Source organism: Cannabis sativa, chromosome X, assembly GCF_029168945.1.
Source record: "Cannabis sativa cultivar Pink pepper isolate KNU-18-1 chromosome X, ASM2916894v1, whole genome shotgun sequence".
NCBI classification, from domain to species: domain Eukaryota; kingdom Viridiplantae; phylum Streptophyta; class Magnoliopsida; order Rosales; family Cannabaceae; genus Cannabis; species Cannabis sativa.
Window position 1 is genome coordinate 385906 of NC_083610.1, and position 9350 is coordinate 395255.

A 9350-nucleotide genomic window follows, 5' to 3' on the forward strand; every position below is an offset into this window, starting at 1 on the left:
ATAAGGAAGCATTATGTCATAATACCGAATTGGATTAATTAATATTAATTTAATATTATTAATTAAATGTATGATTAAGTGGTATTAGGAAAAATGTATTTTTGAATGTGAAGAGTGCAATCTTAAGTTTTAAGGATATTAATACAATTTTGGTTTAATTTAGGCTGAATAAAGATTATAGTCTATAGATACCATGTTTTAGGCTATAAATAAAAAAATAAACAATTTGACTTATCAAGGATTTTGACATATTTTAGTCTAAAAATAAATAATACTTTTAAGAGATAAAATAAAATAATTAGTATATAATATTTTGAATATTTAAAGAATAATGGGTATTAAAAGAAAATTTTTATTTATGTTTATTTTTAAAAGGGTAAAGGTATGGAATATGGATCCTATGAAGGTTATGAAGTAGAATGCTATAATTTAGTTGTTACTAGCCAAAGGGTACTCCCTTTGGCTAGTTCTAGTATTTCATAGGAAGATCTAGTTGCTTGGTTTTGGTGGTTGGTTGATTCTATTCAGTTTGAATAGTTTTCTAATTAAAGTTTTATTCTATTTTTTGATACTTTTTCAGGTGGAACTTCAGTATTTTATTGAGTTGGGAGCGTTGTTGAAAGATGTTATAGTTTTATTGTCTAAATTTCTGGGGGCAGTTTTGTCCCATGGGGCTCGCTCTAAGATTTTAGCAACTTATGGTTGGCAAAGCATGCTCTGCGGTTAGACGATGAGCTATCCTGGTTCGAGGATGTTCCAGCGCCGGTGGCGGACGTGGGCGTCGTAAATTCATGAGTGATTTTAATCACTTTGTCAAAAATATATATATATATATATAATATTTTAGTATAAATTAAAGTTTAACATAATATTATAAAAAATATGATATATAATCTCATTCGATATAATACAATATAATACAATACAACTTAATACGACGTTCTAAACAAGCCATATCATTCAATCATAAAATAATATTTAAGTTGATAGAATAAGATATGAGAAAGAAAAAAGAAAAAAGGGAAAATGTTTTGTAATTCTTTAAGTATGGTGTCACACGAAATATAGAAGCTAATATTATGTTACTTTAGTTATTTTTTATATTTACTTTTGAGTTGAAAGTTGTTTATTTATGTTTTTAACGTAATAACGTTTTATCAAAATCAATGGTAATTAATCTTTAGTTTTGTTATTGAATCATTTATATGTCTAATTTTTTTTTTCATTTTTTTAATTGAGCTCAAGTAATTGCTCATTTAATTTTGTCTTTAAGAATTTTTCTCCCATCAAATTCTTTGTTAATTTACTGTTATAGTTATTGTTTATCAATTATTTGAGATCTTTACTCAATATAATTTTGTTGGTGTGATCGGTAGTTTATTTTATATATGCTATTTTGCATTTATAGAATCGGTTTTGTTACTATCCATCTTGATTAATAGTAATATACTTTTAAGTATTAGTGATTAAAGTTTCATTAATATTTGATGATCTTTGAAACTAATGTTAATATTTATGGAGCACAATTATTGGGTACCAAGTAGTATCTAGTACCTCTAGACATATTTGCAACGATTGACTAGTGATATTATTTAAAAGTTAGACCAATAGCAATATTAACACTTAGGAATGTGTTAAACACTACTGATGCCTTTTAACATTTCTTATATTTATAAGAAATATCATAATGTTAATTGAGATGTTCATTGGAGATTGTGTTTCGATTTGGCCTGTGGTATTTAGAGATAAACATTTATATCGCGGTGATAGGTAATCCTGGGACCCGCCCCTAAAAAGATGGGGATTCTCGGTCTTGACCATTAATGGAGCGGTGGTGAGGGACAATTTCAATACTTGAAGCGGGGATAGAACGGGGGCGGGGTTATATTATTCACACCATATCTGATCCCGATACAAATATATATAGTTTTCATTTTATTTTAACATATATATATGAGTGTATATATATCATCGATAATCATTATTTTGATTATCATTCATAATCGATATTATATATCGTATCCTTAAATTATGAAAAATCTAATGGCAGTAGTGAATTGGTGATCATTGTGGATTACAAGTGTGAAGATATTTTCTTCTCGATTCTTAGTTTCATCTTTATTTACTTTTTAATTTGTTGGGAGACTTGAGATGTATGAGACTATGATACTATACTTAGTTATGCTTTTTTTTTTTTGTTTTAGATTTTTTTTTTCTCAAACTTTAGACAAATTTATTTTTTATCTTCTATCAGGTTATGCGTTTTTTTTTTTTTTTTTTTTTAACTATAAGGCAAATTTGTCTTTTATTTTCTACGAATCATGAAGGCATAATAAATATTTGTCTTTTAATTTAAATTTAATTTTTTTTCAATTATTTTAAATTATTATATTTTTTTTCATTTTGCCTTAATGAATACCCGTTGGGTTCTCCATAACCGATAGATATTTTCCTACCATGAATTCGTTGGTTATTAGAGAGAAATAAGATGAGGATGAGGATGGGGGCATAAATATGTAGCAGAGATGGGGACGGGAATTGTATTCCCTGTACAACAACAAATAATACCAAACACACCTTAGTATTTAAGCTAATTTAGATAGGAAATTTGATTTTCTATACTTACATATACCTAATATTTTTTTTTTCCTAAACTAATATTTTTCTACATTGAAAATATATGACCACTTTTCCAAAACCCCAAAAATACCCCTCTCAAAAACTCAAACCCTTTCTCTCTCCTTCCCTCAAACTCTCTCTGCTTCATCTTCGCCCAAAACCCCATCGCAGGAAACCCACCAGCCGTCACCACATACATCGTCCACGCCGGCCGCCCACACCCGACCGCCCCCACCATCGCAGGAAACTCTCTCTGAATTTTTTTTTTTCAATTTTTCTGGGCTTTTAAGGGGTCGGGTCCGATGGGGCCCGATGTCGTCCGATAGGGCATTTTTTTGGGGTTTTGAAATCGGGTCTGATAGGCCCGATACTAATTTTTTTGGGTTTTAAGGTCGGGCCCAATGCCCGTCCGATAAACCCGATGCCCCGTCCGATAGGCCCATCGGACCCGACCTTAAAAACCCCAAAAAAATTAGTCTTTGTGCGGTACCGTGCGACTCTCGATCAGAGTGGTCCGATAACGGTGCTGGTGGCGGTGGGTGGTCGTCCGTCGTCGTGCGTTGTCGTGCGATGCTATCGGTGGCGGTGGGTGGTCGTCCGTCGTCGTCAGAGGTGAAGCCGATGGTGGTGGGTGCGAGAGGGAGAGAGAGAACTTTTGAGCCTTTTGATTTTAGTTTTTCAAATGGGAGGGGTATTTGTGGGAAATTAGTAATGTGGTCATATATGACCAATTTTAATAATTATGGATTTAGGGAAATTTTTTTAGGGTATTGTAAGCATGGAATTTCGAATTTCCCTTTAGATTTTTACTTTTAATTTTAATATGTACTAAATCATGCTCATGAACTTTTAAGGTCATTAAAAATTTTCCTGAACTATTAAGATTGTTAAATTTAAGAACTTTGTGCAATTTTAGTAAGAAAAATCTAAGATGGATAAAAATTCATAGCATGATTTTATACATGTGAAAATTCTAGTAACATAATTTAGTAAATATCAAAGTATAAGAACATAATTTAATACATAAATAATCATTAGACAAAATTCTTAAATCTAAAAATCAATATATTTTTTTTTTTGAGGAAAACAATCAATATACTTAAAAAAAAAATATTTATGGGAAAATCTTAGTTAAAAAAAAAATCTTAATTAGCATAGTATTTATTGGAAAAAAAAAATATTTAAGTAATTAAAACAGGCTCTGATTTTTTTTATAAGAAAAAATGTTAAGATAGGAAATAAATAAATAAAGAATTCTCTTTTTTTGATATACAACAAATAAATAATTCCCATATAAATAAATAAAAAAAACATAATTCTCAAATAAATAAAATAAAAAATAATAAAACAAACAAAGTGATTTTTTTGTTTTTACAATTTAAAATAATTTTTTTTTTTTGGTATTTTTATAAAATTTCACATAAAAATTTTATAGTAACTAATAGAATAAAATCTATATAACATTAACAACTCGGATAAAAATCTCAAAGCAACTTAAAACATAAATTTAAAAAAAAAATTAAAAAATAATATATAAAATAATTTGAAAAAGACATATTTTTTCAGCTAAAAAAGAGACTAAGCTTGATCGAAAATGACGCCCCTTTTTTCTTTTCCTTTTATTTTTCATTAAATTAATTAATTAAAAAAAACCGTAAAAGAAGTACAAAAAGATAGAAAAATAAATAAATAAATAAATAAAAAGTAACGAATCAATCAATCAATTTTGCCTTTTCATATTTATATTCACAACTTTTTCATTTTCTTCTCTCTGTGATTTTCACCATCAACAACGTCATTGGTCACCATGTCAGCGCGTCGTCGAACCTTGCTCAAGGTCATCGTTCTCGGCGACAGTGGGTAAGAATTATAATCTCTTCTTATTCTTCTTCTCCTAGGGTTTGATTGGAAAATGCTGCAATTTTTGTTAATTGTTTGATTTGTTTTTCGATGTCAGGGTTGGCAAGACGTCGTTGATGAATCAGTATCCTTTTTATTTTAACTGTTTTCAAATTGGAAGGATCCATTAGGATTTTTATTCTACATTTCGAATTTGGATTGAATTTCATTCAATTTGATTTGTGTTTTCGATTTTTCTTTTGTGGGTCTTGAATTGATTTCTTAGATATGTTCATAAGAAGTTTAGTCAACAGTATAAAGCGACTATAGGTGCGGATTTTGTGACTAAGGAACTCCAGATTGATGACAGACTCGTCACTCTGCAAGTGGGTTTTGTTTGTGTAATTCAATGGTATTTTTAATTTTGTTTGATTTCATAATGATGAGTTGATTTTTATGGGTAATTTTTTGTTGATGATGTGGAATTTGATTTGTATTCATAGATATGGGATACTGCTGGTCAAGAGAGATTTCAGAGTCTTGGAGTTGCGTTTTATAGAGGAGCTGATTGTTGTGTCTTGGTGTATGATGTTAATGTTATGAAGTCATTCGATACACTCGATAATTGGCATGATGAGTTTCTTAAACAGGTTTTCTTCATGACACCCGTGATGTTTTTTTTTTTGTTCTTTTAATAAAATTTCAGCAAAGTAAGCATTATATCAGGTGTTCCTCGTGTTTCTGAAACATGTGATTCTATCAAATTTTTACTAATAATCTAATTATATAAGTTTGTTCCTGTAATTTGAATTAACTTTGTAGCGGGGCAAGCCGCAAGTGTGAATTTTTATTAGTAGTTTGTTAGTTAATGAATTTTCAAGTGTTATTATGGAACTGTACACAACATCATACAGCTTTTAGAAGGACTGCCAAATCGTTCCTTCTATTCATTTTATAACAATTTGTTGATTAAATGATACGAGCTCTTTTTCTAATGAATATCTAAACCTCTGGGGTGTTCAGCATCAATGGGATAAAGTCTTAAACTTATTTTTTGTATGATTAGATTTCGCTTCATCTAGCTGATATTGCCTTTTGTTTTTGCCCTTTATTTTATATAGTCCTTTAATATGAATCTGGTGTGGTGGTTACCATTTAACAAAGAACACTTACTTTGACTAGAAAAATCACAAGGAGCTATTAAAAGTTCCTTTGGTGTTTCTGATATTTGTTTCCCTGCTCGGTTTTGCTTGTGCGCGCGCTTTTCTTTATTGCCCAATTTGATACATTTTGGGTTTAGTGGAGTTGTTATCTTTTGATTTACTCTCATAGTCTTATTCTGATAGTTTTTGCTCATCACCCGGTAAATACGAGTTTCATGTTTCCTGTAAATTGTTCAATGAAAGAAGAATTAGCGTGGAAATTAATATCTGGGTTTCGCTAGTCAAAATCTAGCTTGGTCATACAATTATGATATACTAATGCAGACGTGCAGAATCACATTTATTTCTCAAATATGCCTAGATGCTAATTTTTTTATTTTGTTTATGATATTTTTGCCTAGTCACATTTTCTTTATCATATTTTAGGCCAATCCTCAAGACCCTGCAACATTTCCATTTATCTTGCTTGGAAACAAGATTGATATTGATGGTGGTAATAGTAGAGTGGTAAGATTATAAATTATTCATTTTTTTTTAGTTTCTTTGTAAGATGCTGGTCTAACCACTGTTCACACAGGTTTCTGAGAAGAAAGCAAAGGACTGGTGTGCTTCCAAAGGGAACATAGGTTACTTTGAGACATCAGCTAAAGAAGATTACAATGTTGATGCTGCATTCTTGTGTATTGCAAAGACTGCTTTAGCCAATGAACATGAACAGGACATGTAAGTTGACCTTCAAAGATGCAATGTTTACTTCTTTTAACAGTTAATCACATTCAAATGGAGTAATAAAAATGAAAGGATTAAAAAAACTTATTAGGCAATCATATTTCTGATATGAATTTATCTATTTTGCTGATGCCATTGGCAGCAGCACTCAGTTGTTCATATGAACACACTATTTTGACTTTAAGCATCTTATTATTCCCATTAAAGGTAAGAAAATAGCAGCACTATTTTATACTGCACATGAGCATGATAATATTAGAATTTGAAATGTGTATCAGATTGGACCATTGGCTATCTTACATAAATTTGTTCGTACCTTTTCTTGATATGCTATTACTTTTATTTTTATTTTCAAAATTAACATCACAGGCCTTTCAGATTGTGTTGCTCTGGCATTAATCATCTAAAATAGGTGAAAATATTTTCATTATGTAGATGTATAATCCAGAATGATTAACATATGGTCTCATGAATATCTTTGAAATATCATTTTTTTGTGCATTTGATTAGGTTGTGGTTGTGTACTCACTGATCCCTGCCATTGTTTGCACTGCAACCCTTGTATCTTTACTTACATCTCTGTTTTAAGAGCTGATTCAATTTGATTAATGAAGTGCATTTTTATTAAAAAAGAAATGTGTTTTCCTTGATTGTGCCAAGAGAAGATTCTTGCATTGTAACTCAAATTTTGAGAGGAATTGTATAATTAGTTTATTTTTTTTCAAATCTCAACCACCTTTCTTCTCCTCCCTTCTTAGTTGCTACTACAGTTTAAAAGTTGGTTTCCTTTTGCCTTTTCAACCTTAAGACGTGGTTGATACAACCTGATAGTTTTGTATGAATATCAAGTTTTAGCTTATTCTTCTTCTTTATTTATTTTATTGTTTCAAAAAAGAAAAAATCTTGATAGACTATCTTGTCTTTCTTGACTGCGGTCCATACTATATTTATCTGTTTCTTGAAGATCTTATTTGGCAATTGATACAGTAGAGAATCTTTAATAAACTTTAATCAATTGTGCTGATGGTGCATAGTTTTGTTTGCGGTGTTCAACGGGGAAGCTTGAACATTCTGCAGCAAATGACCTAGTATTATTAATGTATAGCTGAAAGTGCCTTTAGTACTAATTAAGAGTGTTACTGTGATTTAATATTTCTGACGCTGCTCTTCAACCCGAAAGAGGAGCATAGTTATGATAAATTACAAGACTGAAAATTAGTTTTGTACTTTTCAAGCCTAGCCCGTTGTAGAGCCCCTGAAATTTAATTCTCTTTGTATGCATTATTTTTTGCAGATATTTCCAGGGCATCCCAGAGACCGTTGTTACAGAGACCGAGCAAAGAGGTGGTGGCGGTGGTTGTGCTTGCTGAGGGATCTCACAGATTCACCTCCAATGCATCATTGGTTGCTTTACTTCTCAATTTTTTTGTGTGGTCATGAGTCATCTTCATTTTTGGTACACTTGTATACTACCTTCTTCCTACTCTTGCCATATTGGACTATTATGGTGTGTGCCATCTTGCTAGTTGTTTCAGTTAGGTTGAGTTTCAATGAAGTACAATCATCGAAACCGAACCGAAATTGAACTTTCTTTTCTTTGCCACGAGTTCTTTATTTATTTATTTATTTTGTTTCGAAATTTTGACATAGGAACACATTGCTTCTAGTTGTCAAAACCAAGTTTTTGCGGTTGAAATGACAATTTTATTTAGATTTTGAGTATTGTCTTCCAATCTATTTTTATACATAACATGAGAATTCTTGTAGGTGTTTTAGTCACATTTATAGGTTATATTATACTTATCATCATCAATAAAGATATAAATATTTTGCATCTTGCTTGCCAAATATGACAATATTCTTTCAAGTTTCTGTGAGCTTATATTAATTAAGAGGAAATTACAATGTATACTTATTTTTTATTTTAATTTTATTATTCTTTAATTTATACTCAATTTTTTAGGTCTTATCTTTATTATGTGCATTAAAAACTCTAACTTTGATAAGTTATGTGAGGTTATATTTAATATTTTGATTATAATAAAAGATATTTATCAATTAAAATTAGGCTAATTAGGATTTTTGCCCCTTAAATTTTGACATGTACCAAATCATGTTCTTTGAATTTTTAAGCTCGTTAAAACTGTTCCCTGAATTATTGTGATTATTAGATTTAAGGACTTTTGTCCAATTTTAGTAAAAAAAATTAACATGGATGAAAGTTCAGGAGTCATGATTTAATACATGTCAAAATTCGAGGGGTATGGTTTGATAGATATTAAAGTCTGGGGAGCATGATTTAGTACATAAACAATTATTGAAATAGTAAAATTAAATGAAATTAGACAAAAGTCTTTAAATCCAACAATCTCAATAATTCAGACGCATTTTTAACGATGTTAAAAGTTCAGGGAAAGTTCAGGGAGCAAAAATGTTAATTACCCTTAAAATTATTTTGGAGATTAGGGTTATATTTGGTTAATATGTAATAAAAAAATTATCTTTATTATTAGAGGATTACTAATTAAAAACATGATATATGAGTGTGAGTAGTTTGTACTTTGTATACAGGCTGTTGATGTTTTTATAATTCTCCCTAAAGATCCTAAAAAGTGTGTATTGATATACTCCTTTTTATATTTTCAACATAATTTGTAATAAATTTGCATAAAATACTATTTTTGACAAACTTTTAGCATTTTTAGAGTCAAATAATTATTTTACACTTTTACAAAATCTTTATTCCATCAACTTCTTTAGTCCAAAACCAAGAATCATCAACCTCATTAGTACTCAAAGGGATTCCCAAAATAATATTAGCATCTCTCATTTTTTTTATTTTAAAAAACATCACAAAACAAATCTTCATCCCAACTTTTAATTTTATGTTTGGCAGCAAGGAAAGAAAATAAGATGGATAGAAAATTTAAGAGGGATAAAAAATTAAAAAGAAAGAAATGAAAGCATATTTCTCTCTTTGTTATTTGATATACAAGAAGG

General features: G+C 29.9%; 1 protein-coding gene across 1 annotated transcript; it reads left to right on the plus strand.

Moving 5' to 3' along the window:
• The first annotated feature begins 4326 nt into the window (after positions 1-4326).
• LOC115712411 (ras-related protein Rab7) lies at positions 4327-8072 on the plus strand. Its single transcript, XM_030640685.2, has 7 exons — positions 4327-4479; positions 4577-4603; positions 4745-4844; positions 4962-5108; positions 6048-6128; positions 6199-6344; positions 7645-8072. Exons 1-7 carry the CDS (start codon positions 4427-4429, stop codon positions 7718-7720), a joined length of 630 nt encoding a protein of 209 aa, XP_030496545.1. The 5' UTR covers positions 4327-4426; the 3' UTR covers positions 7721-8072.
• Positions 8073-9350: the final 1278 nt, after the last annotated feature.

Bases quoted from the DNA above. Each gene is read 5' to 3' on its own strand.
- LOC115712411 (XM_030640685.2), top strand. From the start codon at position 4,427: ATGTCAGCGCGTCGTCGAACCTTGCTCAAGGTCATCGTTCTCGGCGAC. The intron at 4,480-4,576 runs GTAAGAATTATA...TTTCGATGTCAG, and splicing joins ATCGTTCTCGGCGACAGTGG to GGTTGGCAAGACGTCGTTGA. The intron at 6,129-6,198 runs GTAAGATTATAA...CTGTTCACACAG, and splicing joins ATGGTGGTAATAGTAGAGTG to GTTTCTGAGAAGAAAGCAAA.